Raw genomic sequence first — 22,627 nt, forward strand, 5'->3', positions numbered from 1 at the left:
TAATAAGCGACAGGTACTGTACCAGCTCAAGTCACCATTTTAAGACCCATTCTAAATGTCCAAGAAAGGTAGATTTAAACAAGCTTCACTCATTATCACATTCTGCCTCTACTCAGCCAAATTCTGTCAGATTTGGATTATTGAATGTGAGATCCTTATCAAATAAGTCATTCATCTGTCAAGATTTTATTAATACTAACAAGTTAGACCTGTTTTTCATCACAGAAACCTGGTTACAGGACAATGTCATTCCACTCATTGAAACAGCGCCCCCTGGTTTCCATTTTTTTAATCAGCCTCACTCCACTGGTCGAGGTGACCTCCAAAACAATCTAGCAACTTTATCAGTGAATTCTCTGAACTGTTAGCTCTCATTTTGCCTAACTACAATAAGGTCTTAATACTTGGTGACTTAATATTCATGTTTGTTGCCCCTCCCATCCTCTTGCTAAAGATTTCTTACTTGTCGCTGAACAATTTAATCTGTTACAGTCTGTTAACAATCTGACAGACATCAAAAATCACACTCTGTACCTGGTTTTATCCTCTGGTCTCTCCCCCAATAATCTGGAACTTATTGATGTGTGTGTCTCTGATCATAAAGCAGTTGTGTTTGATTTATCACTGTCACCCACGTCACCTACAATTATACCCCCATCTTGCTCTCGCATCCTCACCAGCAACACAGCTAGCCAGTTCTCTGCTGTTTTCAGAGCAGCTCCATCCACTCACCTCACTGAATCCTCCTCCCCATCATTTACCACAGAGGAGCTACTATCTCTTTTTAATCAGTCCTGCAGCCACATTCTCAATAACGTTGCCCCTCTCAAAAGAAAATTATGCAAACCAAAGTCCTCTCCATGGCTCAATGACCATACTAGAGCTATTAGACGCAAAAAAAAGCAGAACAAAAAAGGCGTAAGGACCACCTGCAGATCTCCCACGATATTTATAAAAATCTGCTGTCCCAATACCAACTGTCTGTTAAGGATGCAAGAGCAAAATACTTCTAATACTCCAGAATCATTGAAAACAGTTCCCATAACCCAAGAATCCTTTTCAGCACTATTAACTCCATTGTAAACCCTCCCTTCAATTCCAAACTACAACCCCTCTCAATCAGCTGTGAAGATTTCAAAAACTTCTTTCTCAATTAGGTTAACGATATCCGTCAGAATATCACACCCTCTGGGATGGCCCCAATAAATCCTCCAAATCCACCATCATTCATTAACTTTCTCCCCATCTCCCTCCCAGAGCTTAATAAGATCATTTCTGGTTCTAAACCCACCACATGCAGCATTGACATCATCCCCACTAAGTTGCTGAAAGAGGTTCTTGAGGTAACTGGTCTCAGCCTTCTTAATATCATCAACAGCTCCCTGCTCACTGGAAACGTCCCACAGTCACTCAAACATGCTACACAGTCCAACCCTTACTAAAAAAAACAGCCCTCGACCCACAGTCTCCGAACGATTAAAGGCCCATTTCAAAACTTCCATTCCTCAGTAAAGTCTTAGAGAAAGCAGTCCTCAGTCAGTTCCTTCCATACCTTAACAATAACAACATCTTTGAAAAATTTCAGTCAGGTTTTCGGGCTCACCACAGCACAGAATCTGCTTTGTTGAGGGTCACCAATGATCTGCTTGCAGCAGCTGACAATGGCCTCCCCACAGTTCTTGTCCTCTTGGACCTCAGTGCTGCCTTTGACACAGTAGATCACAACATACTCATCCACCATCTGCAGCACTGGGTTGGAGTTTCAGGACCCACCCTAAACTGGTTTCAATCCTACCTCACAAATAGAACTTTCTCCATTTCACTCAACAACTCTTCCTCCTCCTCTGTCATGTGGGGTTCCCCAAGGTTCGGTTCTAGGGCCCCTTCTGTTCTCCATTTACATGCTTCCCCTGGGTAAAATTTTTCAGGAACACAACATTTAATTTCACTCCTATGCAGACGATACACAGTTATATCACCCCTTCAACCAAATGATCAAACCTGACCCACTTCCCTTACTAAGTGTCTGGAGGATATCAGGGTATGGATGGCTGATAATTTCTTACAGTTAAATGAAAATAAAACAGAGGTCATCATGTTCCATCCCTACAGCTCCACTAACACCACATTACTGTCACTTAGTCAGCTTTCAAATCACATCACATCTCATGCTAAAAACCTAGGAGTAGTTTTTGACAGTCACCTGAAATTTGACAAGCAGATTAGTACAGTCATCAAATCCAGTTTCTTTCAACTCAGGATCATTTCCAAGATAAGGACATTCATTTCACATAATGACTTAGAAAAAGTTATCCATGCCTTGATATCCTCCAGACTTGACTACTGTAATTCACTCTATTTTGGCATCAATCAGTCATCTATTCACCACTTACAACTTGTTCAAAATGCTGCTGCACGTCTCCTCTAGATTTGAAAAGCGAGATCATATCACACCCATATTAGCATCCCTACATTGGCTACCAGTTCAGTATAGAATCCCATACAAAATTCGGCAGTTTATGTTTAAAGCCCTCCATGACCTCACTCCAAGCTACATCAAAGAACTCTTAACACCCTACAGTACAGCTAGACCCCTCAGATCATCAGATCAAGGACTACTAGCCATCCCACGATCACACCATAAACTTGGCGACAGGGCTTTTTCAGTAGCCGCTCCAACACTCTGGAACAACTTACCATCACATATACGATCAGCTGATTCTGTGGACTGCTTCAAAAAACACTTAAAGACTCACTTTTGTTCCTTGCTTTTTTCATAGTTAATTCCCCCTGGCTCTGTGGCTTTGTTTCCTCCTTGTTTTATGTTCGACCCATTTTGTGTGTGTGTCCATGTGCGTGTGTGTTTTTCTGTCTGAGATCGCTATTGCCCCCCCGACCTATAACACTGTAAATTGGTGTGTACGTGGTATGCCCATATGTACTTGCATACTTATGGGTGTGTCACTATTATGTTGTCTATGTTATGTTTTAAACACACTTGCAACATTGTGGTGTTTTACTTGGTGTTTTTAAATAACTGTTCAAAATTTTCCTGTACAGCACTTTGGTACAAACTCTGTTTGTTTTGAAAATGCTCTATAAATAAAGTTGACCTTGACCTTGACCTTGGACCAGGACCTGGGCCACTTGCAGTAATTGATGGAACCATTAATTCTGCTGTCTACCAGAAAATGTCTGGCCATCAGTTCATGGTCTCAAGCTCAAAACTCACTTGAGTTAATCAGCAAGACAATGAAGAAAATAACACACAAGCAAGTCCACCTCTGAATGGACTGAAAAAACTAAATAATGGTTTGAAGTAGCCTAGTCAAAGTCTGAAGTTATATGTGATTGTGATGTGGCATGCCTTTAAACAGGCTATTCATGCTGGAAAACCCTCCGATGTGGCTGAAATAAAACAATTCTGCAAAAAAGAGTAGGCCAATACTCCTCCATGATGTGAATGGATTAGAGCCCTGCACTGAAGCCCTAGGCCTGAGGGGCCCGACAGCCCGACAGCCCGAGGGCCGGGCTTCGGGCCAATGATCATATCATTACCTCAGACACGGGCCGGACTCGGGCTCTTTTGTTTTAAACCTGCCAATTAGAGCAATGTGTCGTGATTGTGTTTAACCAATTTAAATGGCAACACTTGAACGCAGAAGCCACTCTGCCCCCTCCCCTCCCGCTCTATGTGTCCCAGCCAGCGGTAGCAGCAGCGAGTGTGCTTTCAGCGCAGCTGGAAGAGTGATGGAAGAAAAAAGGACTGGACTTGCCCCTGAAACTGTGGATGCTATTCTTTTTCTGCATGATGCCAAGTAAACAGACTGTTCTTCTTGAGGTGTTTAAAGAACAGAGTTTGCCATGTTAAGTAGTTCACTGTTGTTGAATTGGACATCGCCATGTTCAGAATTGATTAATAGTTCTACTATAGAATAGAATAGAAGTGTTTATTTGTTAATAGGCCTACAATTGCTGCGATATGCAGGTCAGCTGTTGCTGTGTGCTGCTGCATCGCAAAAAAAAAAAAAAAAAAAAGAAACAAAGTCGGGCTTCATTCGGGTTCGGGCCTGATAATTCTGAAAACCTGTCGGGCCGGGCCGGGCTAGGGCTCCACCCCCTCGGGCCCGGGCCGGACTCGGGCCCAGGTAATAGGCCCATGCAGGGCACTGGAATGGATCATTTCCAGTTATTGCAAACACTTGGTTGCTGTTGTTGCCACTAGTGAGGAAAAATTCTGTGAACTGAGAACTTGGGAGATAGATTAAAGTCTAAAAAGTCTAATATCAGGAGGATGAACTGAGGGGTAGATTATGCCCATTAATATCAGCTAATCTATTAATTAGTCTTGCCAAATCATAGTTGTGGCCCATTCCTTTTGTGCAAAACATCCATGTAGGCAGACAGAGGTGAGACAGTGCAGTCCCATTGAGAGGCCATAAACAAAAACCCTCCCTCTGTAAATTGAATACCAAAAAGGGAGTATGGGTATGAGAGGTTAAAATGGGCCCAGTGAAGAAAAAGTGGAGGTAAGGAATGTAGGGAGCCATTGGCATGCGCCTTTGAGGTTGAGGAGGGCTGCATGCAGATGTGTGCGTTGAGGAGTTCATGTCAAGTTAATGTTTGTGTGGTAACAAAATATGTGATCACAGAAAGAATAGGCTGTAACCAATACTGATAAGAACCAAAGTGTGAAAGAGAACAACTTGAAGGTTTTAAGAAAGATAGGGAGGCACATCTAAGAAAATGGGGGCACTGACTTGAAAACAGAAAATAGGGGTCAAGGGAAAATATAATCTTGCTGACATTGAACTTGGAGAAGGGAAGGGCCAAATATGATGCTATACCCTAATTTAAAAGCAGACACCATTGTTCTGGGCTGGGTCAGTGACTGTATTCATCTTGAATGCAAAATAAACTATTTTGCACCAGATTTTACCTGTCTTTGAGAATTTTTTGGAGAGTCCTGTTGACACCAGATGTTTGGTTTAGGGAAACTGACTGTTTCACATAGGGCCAGGTAGGTTTGGATGGCTTTTTTTTTTAACCTCAATAAAAGAAATAATCAAAACTGACTTTTGTATTTACCCAGGTTATCTTTATCTAATATCAAAATTTGTTTGATGATCTAAAACATTTAAGTCTGACAAATATGCAAAAAAGAAAGAAATCAGGAAGGGGGCAAATACTTTTTCACAGCACTGAATTGGCTTGCAACATCTTGCAACCAGCTGTCTGCGACCTGCCAAACTGAAACACAGTGAAAATCATCAGCTAGCTTAATGATGGCTGGAAAGGCCCGATTTAGATAGCTACAATCATCACCTGTGATGTTCTGAAATGTTCCCATCGTCATGTGACTTTTTGGTCTGAACTGGGCTTTAGAGATCTTGATCTCACCTTTGGGCTTCATGTTCTTCACACCGACATATCTTAGAGGGAGAAGCTCCCTCATCTGTGTCCTTGTAACTTTTCATAGCAGAGTAGCCACTGATACAACAACGGAGATATTTCCTGATGTCTCATCCAGTCAGACTCTGTGAATTTAGCTGTGGAGGAAACAGAGAGGAAACAGCTGGTTGGTCTTCATCATTACTACACTGTCAGTCCGTGAACATCTACAGGGACACCTGCAAATGTTCCCACTACCATCAGTTGAAGAGAACTTACACAAACTACGGTACTGGCATTATCAGCTGAAACACTGAGCAGGCTGAAGCTACACAGATGGCCCTGAATCCATCAATGACAGACATGATTCTGTTGTGGACAACACTACACAGGGTTTAGGAACAGTTTAGGAGGCATTTCAGGTATGGCAGACAATTTACAATCCATATAATTGTTCTCAGTCCAATAGTTGGTAGTATAGTAGATATAAAAAAGACAAAATATTCTTGAAACTTCTGGTCAGCATTTTAATAATATGTGAAGTTATGAGGCAGTAGTTATGTTAAAGTGTTAAATGCAGCTGTTGAGGCTGCTGGGTAGAAATTAGATCCTTTGTCATAGCCTGGTCTATCATGGACTGCTGCCCATAACCAGGTTGGGCTAGGATCCCCACCCCCACCCTCAGGCACAGGCTGGGCTAGGCTCAAGTGGAGTCAGACTCATCCTGTCAGATATAGCAGCATGACTTTTACCCTACATTTCTGTCAAGTTTTCATAAATTTTCTTCTTATGTTTTTCAAGAACAACTTCCCTCTGTGCAGACCATCTACACAAATTATGAGAAGCACTGCTGGTCATATTTGTTGAACTGGACAGTCTTTCAAAAAATCCAACCAAAGTGTATTTACTCAAATTCACATCACTGTTTTCTTTATATTGTGTTTTCTGAATTATGAGGGAGAAAAGCTGTCAAAAAGAGGTGCCGCCAGTCTACTCTATTTTACGAACTCACAGTGACGTGGTGTCGGTTGGACAAGTGACAAAGAGAGAATGTGGTACGGAATTAGGCACAGGCAGAGAAAAAAGCAAATACTTCAACTGATCATCTGTTTTAACGCAACTCAATTAGATTAGATTAATAAAGCCATCTGCATTCAGTGCACAGTGGTAGGCTTGAGCTGGAATTTCATTCAATACTGCTAGGCTAGCTTGAACATGTGACCATCTGGGTCAAAGCAAGATGTATGGATGCCTTAACCTTAGTGGTCCACACAGACTACGAAGACTGATTCCTTTAAGGATGCTACACTTGAACTGAGAAACAACTAACCTGGCACACCAGATGGATTTGTTTCACACATCCATCTGGAAAACCACTCATTGACAGCGATTGGGAAAGGGCAGAGCGTTTGAAAACAACTCGAAGGGTGATTGGATGAACGATCTGTCAGTCACATCTGCATAATGCAAACCATTGCGACTGTAGACATGTCAGTACACGACTTTTGTTGTTTTTGAAAAGAACAACTCAATGCTGTTCTTTGTTCTTCTTTTAACGAAGAAATGTTTTCAAGTTCTGATATAACTGACACTTTAGCAGCATCCACGCTAAAGTCTTCCACCATATCCGCCATATCTCTTGTTGCAGCTTGCTTACGTCACGACTCCACCGCACCCTAAAGTACTACCCCTTGTCGCTGATGGCCCTGTCACTTTCTTACTGGGCCCAAACAGTTCAGACAGGAGCTTTGCAAGATGGATTCACCAGTGAGAAACTTGCTTTGCAAGGTTAAGAAACGACACCATGGGCCACCAAAGAGGGGGTAATATTTCCCTGATGTGGCAGGAGGCCCTTTACCTCCCCACCGCTGCACGGCACTGTGCTGGTCTGCCAGCACTCTGAGTGCAGACACCCTGCGCGGTTACTACATCCCACGTGCGCTCTTTCCTTCTGCTCGTCTTCTGAGGTGGTCACAGCGTGGCAGGATCCTGGTGTGGCGTAGCAGCCACAAGAGTGCACATCTTTACCTACAGGTAAGGCGTGCTGTCTATGGTCTTCTCTTGCATTTGGTGACACGTTTGGTTTCTCCATGTTACAGCGCAGCTCACAGCTATGGCAAGCGGTTTTAATATTTAAAAGCTAATTTTGACTATGCAGAATTAACACTGTAGATATCTGTAATTCAATTTTGCCTAGTCAAAAAGAACATTTCAGATACCCGCAAATACATTCTGCCTATCCAAAATTGTCATTTCAGATATCTACAACGTCATTTTGACTAGGCGAAATGACATCACTTTTGCCATTCATGTGTATGGGGTTTCTCATTACAGATGTCTACGTCATTACGGATATCCACAATGTAAATTACGGATATCTGCAAATGAATTGTAGATATCTGTAATTCCAATTTAAGATATTTCTAATTACATTTTGACTAGGCAGAATTAAAATTACAGATATCTTTAATTCCCCTCAATTCAAGATATCTAATGTCCTTTTTTGGATATCTTAAATTAAGTTTTGACTAGGCGAAATTACATTGTAGATATCTGTAAATGGAATTATGACTAGTCAAAATGGAATTGTAGATATCTCAAAATGTAATTAGGGATAGTCAGAATTCAGTTGTAGATATCTACAAATGAATTATAGATATGAATTTTGATTACAGATATTTGAAATTGTAGATATCTGTAAATGTAATTCCGCCTAGTCAAAATGTAATAAGAGATATCTTGAATTAGAATTTTGACGAGGCGAAATGACGTTGCAGATATCTGAAATTATGACAAATTTGGCCTGCCTCCCACTTTGGGCAGGAGTGGAGCAGTTTGTTCTCAAATCATCAAATCTATAGAAATCCGCCCGCCATACATGTCACATTGTAGGCCTGCCTGTGTGAGCCAACACCATGACTGCTTCTTTCTCCCTCCATTCATAGAAATAAGGAAATTAACCAACTTCTTGTTTGACTATGGCTAGAGGGGAAATGTAATATTTCTGGATATCTAAAATAGAGCAATGTCATTAATGACATTTGAGATACAACTGTAATTCTCATTCTGCCTATGCAAAACTGAATTACAGATATCTGTTATTGTCATTTGAGATGCGTGAGAAGTTGAATGACATTCTCAGTGACGTAATTGCAGATTTGCTTAGTCAAAATTGAATTACAGATATTTTGAATTAAAATTTCAACCTTCAAAATGTAATTATGACTAGTCAGAAAGACTTTGTTGATATCTACAATGATAATTTCGGGCAGTCAAACTTAGCTTTTTAAAACTTAGGTTTTAAATGTTAAAACCGCTTGCCATAGACGGCTGCTGTGTGGCTGGCTAGTGGTCGACATGGTGAGGTAGGATTTCTCTGCGAGAGGCTAATCGGGGCAATGGAGCATCGGTGTGGTAAGTTGGCGTTGTCTGCCTTTTCTGCTTGTTTGTCATTTGGCTTTTGGCTGACTGTTGTGCCTTTTTGTGCAGCGGTGAGGCAGAGCTGCAGTCTAGAGGCTCTTATGGCGGTGCTGATATCTGCTATTGGTATGTATATGTGCCTTATATAATTAATTTGCTCTGGTAACCAATTTAATGATAGTTTGATTCATTAAATATTGATTTATATTAATCAGTTCTCTTTAAGAGGCGTTGGTAATCGGGTCGGGCATCGCCTACAAACAAAAATTGCATATTTATAGTTGCACGTGCAACTTAAGACCCACTTGTTTTATCTGTCCTTTATTTAATCTGTTTTGTGAACTGTGTATTCTTTCATTGTACCTTTGTATCATTGTGTTTCTTTGATCTCTTTGTAAAGCACTTTGTGAATTTGCTGTTCTTGCAAGGTGCTATATAAATGAACTTATTATTGTTATGATTATCATAATTATTATTATAATAATTACTATTGATATTATTAACAACTACATCTTAACCATGTTAACTGTGGTCAGTTCAGATCCCCAGCCGATGGAATACAGAAATGTTTTGAGCCATAACTGTAATATGCAAATATATCTAGTCTTTAACAGTTTATAGAGGAGCACCATGGTATTTGTCACAACAAAAACAGACTAAATGTGTACAAGTGTTAAAATCAAACTAGATTAGCTGAGAAATCTTGAGAGGTATTCCATCAAAGTGGACAAAAGGGCTAAGCCTCCTTACTTCAGTTAGTCTGGGTTATTTGAGTAGGAATTTCATTTCCTCAACGTAGCAAAATGGAGCTTCAGTGGAATAACCATGGTTACTTTGACTTCAGCATTAGCCTGCTCCGGAGCAGGTTAAGTGTCCAGCTAACTCTAGCTGTGCTTCGAAAAATGTAAGATGGGCTGAAACTGGGACACCATACAAGGTTCTGCCAAGCATATTGTTGCTGAAACTGCCATTTTACACCTGATGCAGAGCCACCCCTCTCCCAAGTGCCCTTATGTAACTTGTTAGCATTAGCACTGTTAGCATGCTGATAACATGTAGCCTAGCTCTCTCTGAAGCTGAGGAAGTCTCTCAGTATCTGTTCTCAGGACTGCTAATGAGTCCAGAGGCTACCTGTTACTCACAGCTCTTTTCACTCTTTGATGAATCTAATAGAAAGTCTTTAAAACAATAAAAAGAGTCACTTACCAAAGCCAAAACACAGAGAAAATAAACTGCGTCACAATGGGGGGAAGTGGAAGCAACAGCTCCCATGAACAGGAAATACATGGGGCTGTTTATCACCACGGCAACAGGGTTTTAAGTTCACACCCCTGGTTCCTGCTAAGGGCAGCTTGATGCTTATTTTATGATTCATAAAAAAAGACAGAAGTGTCAACAGGTGTTTTAAATAATGTCATCAGCTGATTTTTGTAACAGAGTTCACGTTCTGGCACTTGTCTTTTTGAAATATTTGCACCATTTAGGATGTGGAATCGGTGTAATTCTTTTCAGCCTTTTAATAACTTTATAATTTAACTGATTTTGTACAGTGTAATTGAACAATTTTAGTGAAAACATGATGACTTAATGAGGGTGACTGAACTACTTTCACAAGGTTATGCTGACAGCTGTATGAGTCTACTTCATTACTAAACCTGCATTGGTTTAAAATTTTGTAAATGTTTTCTTAAAGGTGCAGTGTGTACTACTAGGCTAAATATTACACACTGCACCTTTTAAGGTGCAGTGTGTAATATTTAGCCTAGTAGCATTTAGCAAAACAAGCTTAGTTAAAATGAAACATAACATTTATAAGTAGATTGATCTAAATTAGTGTTGACATCTGATAACACATTTTTTAAAATGTATGTTTTAAATTAACTCAAAATAAGCCTTTTATTCATACATAGGGAGGGTCCCTTCCAAGGACGCTGCCATCTTGGATTTTTGCATTTTGCCTGTTTCTATGGCACCATAGAAGGAACCAAATAACAGTTAAGCATGTATTGATTTCTAAACTTCACTGGTTCCCACAGTTATCACCAGAGAAATGATCATCACACTCAAGAATTGAGTGTTAGATGTTGATAGTCCCAATTTTACACACTGCACCTTTAAATAACAATACTAGTCATCTCCACTGATCATAACATTTACTAGTGTAAATATTAGTATGATCTGTCAATTATCACTCACATTTATTTCTGCTTTTACATCACAAACTTTTGCCATTATAACTGACATTGTACAGTGATTCTAAAAAGTCTACATTCTCCTGACAGAATGCAGTATGTTTGTAATGAGAAAAAAATGAAGCAGAGATGTTGCAGAACTTCAGCCTTTATTGTGACTTGCTATTCAACAGACGAAAACCCTCAAAATCTTTTAAGGAGGAATGATAACAAAAACCTGATAGCAAAAACTAAACACATCCTGAGAGCAAAACTTCATAAAAGAATGTTTAGATGTCATTATAGCATTCAGTTTCTCTTTCAGATTGTTGCCGGGCAACAAGAGCAGTTGGCAGCAAGCAAGATGCACTCTTGGGTTATATCTTGGACTTGTAGTGTTTTTTTTACAATTAAGTTGACAACATACGTTGAAACCTATGAAAATAAAGCAGATGGATTGTCCAGGACACCTTTGAGAGACAGAACGGGAATTTAGCTGTGTGGTATTCGGAGAAAAATCGAATTCACCCTGAATCCCCATGATGGCCTGTCACAGTTAATTCACAGGAAAAATTGACATAAAGGTGACTTAACGGTTGCTGGAGCTTAAAAAAAGGAAATTTGAGGTAGAAAAATGTCTGCAAACGTCTCATCTCGAAAGAGTAAATTATCAAGCAAAACAATTTTAAATGAATTCCAGATTTTGAGGCACAATTACAATTTAATGCACTTAAAAAAAGACCTTAAACAGAGCAAAGATAGAAATAATGTGTGCATAACAAAGGAAAAAGAGGAGGAAAAAAATGGATGAGTAACAAAATGAACAAAAAAAAAACAAGAGAATACAAGAGAGATATTTTTATTGCTCAGAAAAAGGAATTACTGTGTTATTTTTTCAAATACACTGTCGCTCCCCAAAACACTTTGCGGGTCATATGAAATCTGCTCACTGGCTGGGCCGTTTAACACACTTGATATAAAACATTAATGTTATACTATCATGCTTGTGTCCCTAATGTGAGATGTGCCTCTGGAAGAGCATGTAGAAAAGATCATTCTTTCTAATCAATCACGTAACACACAGACAACATACATACATACAAATAACAGAATAGTTATAATGATATAAAATGGCTTTAAAATGGGAGCCTGCGCTTCTCATTCACATAAAAGAGCCGGCTCTTTGAACCAGCTTATTCATGAATGACCCATCACAAGCACACAGCTGATGAAAGAGACAGGATTGAAGCTTTCATGTTAAGGTTGAAAAAGATACTTGAGCAGGAAGCACTGCACTTTCGGAGAAAATCCAGCAACTAAAGGCTGTAGGAGAAAAATTTGTCAGTGGAAAATGAAACAACCTTAAAGGATAAATATGTGCCATGAAATTTCGCTGCTGTGCTACGATGGTGATGAGGAAGAGGATTTAGTGATGAATTGCTATTGTAAAACCATGTATAATAAAAGATTTAAATATTGTCAAAAAAACATAGAAAACAGTAAATGTGCAGTATTGTCCTTGTTGTAGAGACAGATTTATTGTGCAGTAAATCACTTTACTGCAGCGTTTTTGCGTTTCCTGCGGTCTCATGTAGATGGAGATTGTTTTCAAAACGTCAAACATGGAACTATTGTTGTCATGAAAACAAGGCCCAAGACTCCAGTTAGAGCTGCTTCCACTGAGTGAAAAGTATCAGCTAATCTTTATTCGGCAGTGTGTCTCTGACTTCCAGTGAACATAAAGACACTGAGCCACCTGGAGTGAGTGAAAACCCAGGAAAAACAGGTTCAGTAAATGAGGTGTTGAGGATGTGGAGGGGGATCAGTGTGTCAGAGGAGACTCTGTAGAAGGACGCAGTGCCAGCAGGATGGTCCAGATAGACTGCTACTCTGTAAGAGGTGGGGCATGATAAGGCGATGGCTGACATTCTGTTATTGTGCCAGAAACAGGCACCTTTACCTTCAGAGTAGAAAATACTCCACGACAGATCATTCTTTCCAAAGAAACTGATTTCTTTTCTGTTTATTCCTCTGTAACTCAAACTTAAAGCTACACTTCCTGTACACTCGACCTCCCAGTAATGGCGACCAATTAGACCAGTCCTACACAGTAGCTGTAAACAGTTGTCAAATCTGTCTGGATGATGAGGATAACACTGGTCTTCCTCCACACATGTCACCCTTTGGTTGTTGTCAGACAGTTTGAGATGCCTGTGAAATGTGTTTGTGTCCAGTTCCAGCTCACAGGTGTCTGATGGAGAGAAAGAGATAACACAAAAAAGCTGCAGGTTATCATGTGTGGTGAATTTGCGGCAACCTCATCAAAAGCAATGTAACAGAATGATTTGTGGCAGAAAACATTGTAAATGAAATCCCAGACATCTATCAGCCATGTGCAAAGACCACAGGGTGCAGGCTTTTTCCTGGAGTGGATGTCTCAGTGTCACTTACATCCAGCAAAGCAGGGACAAACATCTTTACAAGGTCAAAGTGGGTTTTAGCTTATATCTCACTGTCCCAAGTCCAAGATGATGGAAAGAAGAAGGCTGTGGCCATGTCTTTCTCAAAGTAGCAGCCATCATCCCCTGCTCCCTGCTAGTGATGTGATGCTAAAGTCACACATCCAATGATAGACACATTCTATTTCCGCCAATTTTATTTAAATTAAATCTTTGCCCCTCATTTTCATAGAAGACCTTTGTTTTGAAGACTTAGTTACAACAACCCTAATGAATGTTTTGAAGGGATACAGGGAAAAGCAGAGAGAGAAGAGATAAATGGAGAAAAAGTGAGAGATAGTCCCAGGATGCAAGCAAGCATGGCTGTAACTACCATTGAGGACACTGAGGTCATGTCCTGGGTATTTTTTCAAGTGACAAAAAGAAGATGATATAACTGACTGCAAATATACTTTGTGTCAGACGTCACTTGCACCTCTACATCACTGTGCAGTAGACCATCTTCTCGTAACTATACGATCTTTAGTCATCGCAGTTGTTTGTTGGTGGGCTGCCTAAAAAATCTGCCAGATATGTACTGATTTCTAATGTACAGACCGCTAAAACAGAGTCCAGCCAAGGTAACGCAATAGAAGTTCATTTTACATCAGTGGTGTAGTCTACGTAATACGTAGGTATACGCCGTATACTCACTAGTAAATGTTCATGATTTTCATATGCCCACTTGATGCACAAAGATACGTTACTTAAAAGATAAAAGAAAGTTTTAAAAGATAATTTTGTGACAGCTTTCATACGTTGGTTAATTCATAAAATCAGTGATACTCAACCCGTGGCTCTCGAGCCACATGTGGCTCTTTAGTGACCAGTTGCGGCTCTTTAAAGGCTTCCTTCAAGAAAATCCTCCTGAAATCCTCTATAAAGGTGAAAACTGTCAGCACTGAAGACTCATTGCAATTAGTCATATCAATAAATCTAAGTCCACACAAAGAAGACAGACTTTAATTTCCAATTTTGAATGAAAACTTGTATATTATTACCGTCGGGTGCACGCTGGATGGAGGAATGTGCGTAAAAGAGCGCAGAGGACGTCCGCTAACGGCACATCTCTTCAGTAAGGTAATTCATAGAGGTGTGCTGTTTTGTTCAAGGTGAAGCCTCCAGTGCCCTCGTTTTAACACATTTCTTCAGTTACTCCCTGCTGATGCTCTCCCATACTCGTATTTGATGATGACTTTTGCGATGCGCATCATCATCAACAAGCCAAACACCCATGGATCACATTTTGAAATAATGTAAAATTGAGTAAAACTTGTCCAAATGTGGGTTTTTTTATTTGATCTTAAAAGTAGCTACTAATGATAAATACTGTCAAAATGGCAGAAAGAGAAAAAAAAGAAAGATTTATGAGGGGGAGCTGGAGGTGTGAGGCAGGGCCGGCTTTAGCCATTTGGAGGCCCAGGGCAAAGACCAATATGGGGACCCTCCCCCTTTAGCTAAAAGCAATAATAATGAGAGGAAAGAAATAGAGAGCATAACTTTAAGTTAACAGAGTCGCAGAACAGTAAATGTCCAAATATGAAATATGAATACCCAAACAGACCTCCATAATTCATCAGCTCTTTGAAAAGCTTCTCATAGCTCTAAGTCGGCACATTCATATATTTTAGAAAGACTTTAGTCCAAGTGGAACTTATATAATTCAAAACATATGCTTATTATCTGTGAAATACTCTTTCTTCTGACACTATACAGACATTTTTATGCAGCCTCTTGCATCCCATTAACAACACAATAATCCACCAATTCACTGTTTCATTTGAACCATGGATAGACTGATCATCACATGCCCGGTTTTGGATGGTGGCTCTCGCAGAAGTATTTTTAAGACAATGTGGCTCCTTGGTAGAATAAGGTTGAGTAATTAAATTAACCCAGTCTGTGTTCACATGACTTTCGCACCTCTAAGGCCTTGTTTCTTAACATACATAGTTTTAATGCCAGCAAAGTTTACGTTCAGACCTGATCCCAATGCAGCCCTCTAACTTGGTTCTTATAGTAGAACTCACATGATCATTCTGGTTAAGAAAAAAACTGCTGCAGGTGCTCTTGAAATATGTCTGTAATTAATTATTTCACAATGTGTTTATAACCCCATGTTTCTGACAGTTTTAGCATTATGATATAAATCCCATGAATAGTGGATAAGTTTGTAAGTCAGAGGTAGAGCCATGGGGGGGCTTACAGGCCCATGCCCCTGATGTTTTCTCAAAAGCCCAGAATCTTTAAGTTTGGTAAATGTGTATTATTGCTGACTGTTATGACTGATGAATGTAAAAAGAAATATCTTGGATGATGATAAACAGATTACTCCTGCTGATAATTAATAGTGGAGTTAAATGTTACCTGGGAGCAGTTTGCTATTCTGATATAACAGTAGTGTTAGTGTGATGGGGTATCGATAAAAAAGTTTATCTTATCTCATATTATCTTATTTATCTTATTATAACTTCATTTTTGATTTCTTTAATGTTGTGTGTTAAGTTTAGAATAGCTGCTTCAAAATTGTTGTCTAGTGATTATCTACATTAGTCCATTAAATTTACTGAAATTGCACTTTCGCCTAGGGCGCCAAAATAGCTACAGCCGGCCCTGGTAGCGTCCCTCAGTACATAAACCTATACTATCAGCTGGTTTCTCCATGCTTTATTCGTGAACAACCAGGTTACCGTGGGCCGTAGCCAACACCAAAACAAGCAAAAGAAATTCTGTTCTCATCAGTAGCTGACCAACTTTCAGCTTACACACCCTCAAGTGGCATACTACATACTACATAGGATTATCCTTGTACCATATACACACTGAGGTTAAACAAACAACACTGTCCTCTGATCCACTTCAAACAATGTAGTGACCACAGAGGTTATCTTTGGCAATCATAATGGAACTTATATAGCCTGAATTTAGCAACATACCAACTATAAGAGTCATAGTGGACCACCAAATTTTGAGCTCGGTATTTGTCAAACCCTGGTTATGGCCCTGCAAGTAAGGGGTGATGAAGAAAAGAGAAGAAGTAAAAAGATAGAGAGGGATACAGAAAATAGAAGAGGGGCTGAAGTAAAAGAGAGGAGGGAGATGCAGAAAACTAGAGCGACAATAATTTGCAAGATATATTTATGGCTGTCTATCCATCCATTCAACAATCCATCTGAGGTTGGGTTGCGGTGGCAGCAGACTAAGTAATGCCAACCTTACACCTGAGGACTTTGGTAAAACGCTTAAAAGACTCTAAATAGACTGACATTGGAGACCCTCTCACATCTTAAGACAATTTGTCGGCAAGCCGTTGAGTTTTTAATCTCAGACAAAGATTTTGCAAAGACTGGTGGTCACTAACTAGAAGAACAGAATCAATTCCTTTTAAGATTATTTCCTATCATGCATCTGGTGGGAATTCACAACAGCAGTTTTTGAGCAGGGAACAAGATGTGAAGATTACATTCAAGCTAATATCCCTTCTATAACCTGGCATACACTGTGAGCCTTCAGGCATGTTTTCGAGGGCACTTCAGATATGTTTATATGTATACAAATGGCACATTATATAGCCTTAAAACAGACTAACTAGACGGACTACTCAAGTTAGTTTGTAGTTAGGATCAGCATCCACAAGAACTGTGTAGATTCAATTTTGGACTGTGAAGAACACACAGAAATAAATAAATAAATCCCTAGGGAGTCTGGGGGTCTTCCCCCAGAACATTTTCAATTACGTAGATGCCATTTCCTGTATTCTAGTGCATTTTAACACCATATTAGCACCAGATAATCCAAACTGATTCTGTGAGATATAGTTCTGGCTCAATATAAATCAAGAAAGGGCCCAACATAAAAGTCATTGCGACAGTGATGTTTCATAGTATTTCTTGGTCCTTGGAGTTTAGTGTGTTTTCCAACCAGGAGGGCACTTTAGTATGCATTTTGGCTCCCAAGAGGGCACTTTGGCACATGTTTTTCAACAATTGGGCCACGAGGGGGGGCAACTGCCCTAACCCTACCCCTGTGCACACCACTGATAAGACGTATCCCTGAAAATTTGTCATGGGGGGGGGGGGCGGTCAGAACCACAAGGGGGAAATCCGCCCATCCCCCCCGGCAATTCACACCCTGCATTTAACATTTCATATAATGTTAGATGTAAGACTGATGTTGGTGTTTGTAAGTGATTTGAATTGATCTTACTTTGAAAACCCTTCAGTCCAAATACTAAAACAAATTGTGCATGTGCAATCAAACACACTTACACTTCCTCAGACCAGGTTTCAGCCTGTTCTGTCCACCATGGTCCAATCTAGAGGAAGAAACAAAAGTTATTATCTCAGATCCTCTTTCTGGTGATAACTGGTTACACAACTGTAAATACTACACCTCACTGTCAAACTATCAATTGCAATTTAGAAAATAGACAACCAGTTCACAGTTCATAAGGGAAAAACTCTTCTCAACTGGCCATCTGCCCATCTCTCTGTCTCTTGTTGTGTCCTTCCTTCTCTGACTGTGTGTCTGTACCTCAGTTTTTCCAGTTTGCAGTTTGGATCTTCTAAAAGAGCAGACAGCAGTCTTTCTCCTCCTTCTTTAGGATGATTGTAGCTCAGGTCCAGCTCTCTCAGACAGGAGGAGCCTAGAGATGAGGCCAAAGATGCACAGCCTTCCTCTGTGATCACACAGCCTGACAGACTACACATATACACAAAGACAAAACCTTTCAGAAAACGTGAGCTAACAGCCATTCTCAGAACTCTCTTACATTTAAACAGACATTGTTTAAAAACCCTGTAGCGTGTTTAACTCCAGCTGTCATCGAACAGTAAAAATTCCTCTCATAACGATAAAAAAATGGCTGAATATTTAATCTCAGTCTGGACACAGGCTGACAAATGACATGAGACATTAGATTGAGTAGCAACACTATGAGGCATCCAAAATTACGTACAGAGAAGCCCCATTATGGTGCATGCTGGGATGTCAGGGGGAAGAGACTTGCAGAAGAAAAACTGTAGGACTCATACAAGTGCTTAAAGTCAAGTTTTCACTCAGCAGGGAAACAGTTTGGCGCTCTATGAGCGCGTCAGTGAGAGATAAATCTCAGTAGGATCCCCTCTCTCTCCCTCTGTACTCTGTACACTGATCCCAGGCTAGATGAAAATAATCCCAGGGTCAGATTAGCTAGTGTAGAAAACAGGTGATACTGAATGTATATTTATAATGAATGTTCCAGTCTTTAAAATTCCTCATTGGTTAATACTGAATTTGTTCCTAAATAAAACAATTACCATGTGACACAAGGGCAGTATGATACTTTTGCCTGATTTGTTAAGGTTTCTTGCAGGTAAATCCTCTGTCTAAACTAGCTAATTAACATTTTTGTGTTTAAACATGCAGCACTCATTAAAAGGTAGGTGCATCAAATATTGGATCATTTATTTTTATAAATATTCCAGCAGCCTATATATCAGTGTTTAGTCAATTAATATATTCTGGACTCTTTTATGTGTTTCACATTCCTGTTTCTATTTTTAAGGTCTGTAACAATGTATAAGTTTTACATTTCTCTGTATATTTTTTTGTCATAACGAAATGTATATGACATGTTCAAATATGGAGAATGCGGAGTCATTTACATTTAAAGCCAGAGACACAGAAATAGCTCGCTCTGAGCAGTGCTGTTATGATACTGTTTGAGGGAATTAGTTTGGTGTTAGTGTCTTGTAGTGGTAGGAGTGGTTAGTAGGCGGAGCGAGGCAGGGTCATGACTGATGTCACACAGTGGGGGGTGTGGTGGCTCTGACTGATCAGCCTTAAGAGGTACACCTGTGGAGGCGGGTGAGGAGGCCGAAGAGAAATGGACGCCAAGTGTTGAGTACACTGAAAACTCACTACTCCAAAGACAAACAAGACAGATTCAGGTCACTGGGTGTTTTCTTTGACGACACAACATGGATATGGGGAGCACATTATACCTGCATGAACAACTACAGGAGTGGGCTGGCTGCAGGAGACCGGCATTGGTGGCTGACCGAGAGCAAGCTGGTCGTGGCATGCGCGGCGTCTCAGGGCGGTAAGTCACCCACACACAAACCCCACAGACAGGTAGTTTTACACACACCGAGGTAGACCCAGGTAACAAGTACACGTAAAATGCATCACGTAGGATAGGGCCAGTGGCGGCTGGTCAATAGGGGGTGCTAGGGCACCGCCCCCCGTGACTCTCCACAAAGAGAGGCCAGATCCTAAGTTCACTGAATCATTTTTTAAACATTTGCTTTAAATATCAATAAATTTACATGAATATAGATAAACTCCATCATGAACTGCATAAAGATGATTTATTAAGAGATTTAAATGTATAATGTGCAATAAATCAGTAGATTACAAACATTCGTTTGCCTTTACTTCCTGTTCACTTATTTCCTCCCTGGGGCGCTTGGCTTCTTTACCCAGAGCCGTCCATTCACTGCCGTTTTAAGGCTTCACATGCACATTCGCTCCTCTTCAGTACAAGAGATAGGAGCTCTGTGTGCGCAACATGACTGACTTTAAGTAAGTAAATCACTCAATAAATATAAGTTTTGTGTGTTTAAGCATTTTTGCTGCATTCAGGTCTGGTATATATATGTTTTATTCAATCAGTCACTATTGAAGCAGTGACTACTTGCACCTTATGCCTTTTGTAAATTTTTCTATTTAAAATAAACATTCAGTCAGCTCTTTAACATAATTTTGTCATGTATTGAGTTGATAATGTGTGATAAGTTCAAAATTCAACTTGACTGTGATAAGAGTTTGCTACTTGTTGCTGCTGATGACCCTTATTATAGCCATCTTATTATAATATGTGTTCACCAACCAAACAAATGCAGATTACTATAGATGTAGATTATTACTATAACTTAAAGGTACAGTGTGTAATATTTAGCCTGGTAGCATTTAGCAAAACACGCTTGGTTAAAATGAAACATAACATTTATAAGTAGATTGATCTAAATTAGTGTTGACATCTGATAACACATTTTTTAAATTTATGTTTTAAATTAACTCAGAATAAGCCTTTTATTCATACATAGGGAGGGTCCACTCCAAGGACGCTGCCATCTTGGATTTTTGCATTTTGCCTGTTTCTATGGCACCATAGAAGGAACCAAATAACAGTTAAGCATGTATTGATTTTTAAACTTCACTGGTTCCCACAGTTATCACCAGAGAAATGATCATCACACTCCAGAATTGACTGTTAGATGTTGATAGTCCCAATTTTACACACTGCACCTTTAACTCTTGGTATACTAACATCTTTTGATGTACCTTACATAACATATCAAATTGGGATTTTGTTGTAGCCCCCCCCCCCCGAAAAAAAAATGCACCAGCCACCACCACGTGAGGCAATAAGTTATGGGCTCGCTAGTCCTGGAGTCAGGTGACATTTAGCTGGGGTTAATGTAGCACCATGACAAGGGCTGAAACAGAGGGGTTTTTAGACATGCAAAAATCCAACACTGGAGTGTTTTTAAAGCAACAGATTTCACAGGCATGTTTTGGGGACCTCTGAGACCAATATTAACTTGTCTTAAAAGGGTAAAATACAAGACCTTTCATAAAAAAGGCATCTCCAAGTTTATTAAAATGTCATGGCTGCATCTGTGCTAACTTCCAAGCATTGTTTACAGGCTTGTAGAATGTCTAAACCATGCCCAGAACTATTGCTCATTCTCCTCAGTTGACAGTGATTGGGTCTTTCATTGTCTGATCTGGAACAAACATTTCAAATTGAAACATTACAAGGTGGATACACCTGATAACAGATGGAATCTGGCAAACCATTGCAAGGTTACACTAACCTGAGAGTTTCCAGCCTGCAGTGCTGAGTCTTCAGTCCACTGGAAAGCAGCCTAACTCCTGAATCCTGCAGGTCATTGTTGCTCAGATCCAGTTCCCTCAGACTACAGGACTCAGAGCTGAGGACTGAGGACAGAGCTTCACAGCTTTTCGCTGTAAGGTTACAATGACTCAGCCTGAATGGAAATCAAATGAGTTTAAAAAGAAAAAAAAAACAGTGTAAGCAGCACCTCTGTTTTTCTGATTGAAGATGATGAAAATTTAAGGTGGCTAGCTTTGTGTGTACATACACAGCTTTCTTGGAGGCTTTGATCACCGGCAGTAGCTTAAGAAGAGCCTCCTCTGAAGCAGAGAATTTCTTCAGGTCAAACACATCCAGGTCATTTTCTGATGACAGTAAGATGAAGACCAGAGCTGACCACTGAGCAGGAGACAGTTTATCAGAGGAGATACTTCCATATCTCAATGACCACTGGATGTCCTCCACCATGGAATGATCTTTCAGTTCATTCAGACAGTGGAACAGATTGATGCTTTTCTCTACAGACAGATTCTCACTGAGTTTTGTCTTGATGTACTGGACGGTTTCTGTTTTGGTCTGTGAGCTGCTTCCTGATTCAGATGGCACTGAACCTCCTGTCTGATAACGCAGACCTCGTAGGAGATTCTGATTGGTCTCTAGTGAAAGACCAAGGAGGAAGCGGAGGAACAGGTCCAGGTGTCCGTTTGGACTCTGTAAGGCCTTGTCCACAGCATTTTGGTAGAGACTTGTCTCTGCAGGTCTAGAGTTTCTTGACATCAGTGAGGTTGTTTGTTCTTCTGCCATCAGATTGACTCCAGTATTGATGAAGGTCAGGTGAACATGAAGAGCAGCCAGAAACTCCTGAACACTCAGATGGATGAAGCTGAACACCTTGTCTGGGTAGACTCCTCTGTCTTCTATAAAGATCTGTGTTAACACTCCTGAGTACACTGAGGCTGCTCTGATATCAATGCCACACTCCATCAGGTCTGGTTCATAGAAGATCAGGTTCCCTTTCTGCAGCTGCTCAAAAGCCAGCTTACCCAGAGACTCGATCATCTTCCTGGTCTCTGGATTCCAGTGTGGATCCATCTCAGCTCTTCTATGATACTTGATGCTCTTCAGTTTGGTCTGAACCACCAGGAAGTGGATGTACATCTCAGTCAGGGTCCTGGGCAGCTCTCCTCCCTCTCTGGTCTTCAACTCATCCTCCAGAACTGTAGCAGTGATCCAGCAGAAGACCGGGATGTGGCACATGATGAGGA

At 40.3% G+C, this 22,627-nt stretch overlaps 2 protein-coding genes across 2 annotated transcripts in view; both read right to left on the bottom strand.

The window, feature by feature from the left end:
• Window positions 1-10,094, bottom strand: part of LOC121509524 (NLR family CARD domain-containing protein 3-like) — a 37,336-nt gene extending 27,242 nt beyond the window's left edge. The window contains exons 1-2 of the mRNA XM_041786961.1: window positions 10,018-10,094; window positions 5,401-5,549 (exon numbers count right to left, since the gene is read on the bottom strand). Of these exons, the coding sequence (XP_041642895.1) occupies window positions 5,401-5,477 (77 nt within the window). The 5' untranslated portion in view covers window positions 5,478-5,549; window positions 10,018-10,094. The remainder of the gene's footprint in view (window positions 1-5,400; window positions 5,550-10,017) is intronic.
• A 1,731-nt stretch (window positions 10,095-11,825) lies between these two features.
• LOC121509527 (NACHT, LRR and PYD domains-containing protein 12-like) lies at window positions 11,826-22,619 on the bottom strand. Its single transcript, XM_041786966.1, has 5 exons — window positions 21,631-22,619; window positions 21,343-21,516; window positions 18,014-18,181; window positions 17,749-17,795; window positions 11,826-13,233 (listed from the first exon to the last, which is right to left on the bottom strand). Exons 1-5 carry the CDS (start codon window positions 22,617-22,619, stop codon window positions 12,680-12,682), a joined length of 1,932 nt encoding a protein of 643 aa, XP_041642900.1. The 3' UTR covers window positions 11,826-12,679.
• Between the last annotated feature and the right edge of the window lie 8 nt (window positions 22,620-22,627).

Source organism: Cheilinus undulatus, linkage group 5 (genome assembly GCF_018320785.1).
Source record: "Cheilinus undulatus linkage group 5, ASM1832078v1, whole genome shotgun sequence".
NCBI lineage: Eukaryota > Metazoa > Chordata > Actinopteri > Labriformes > Labridae > Cheilinus > Cheilinus undulatus.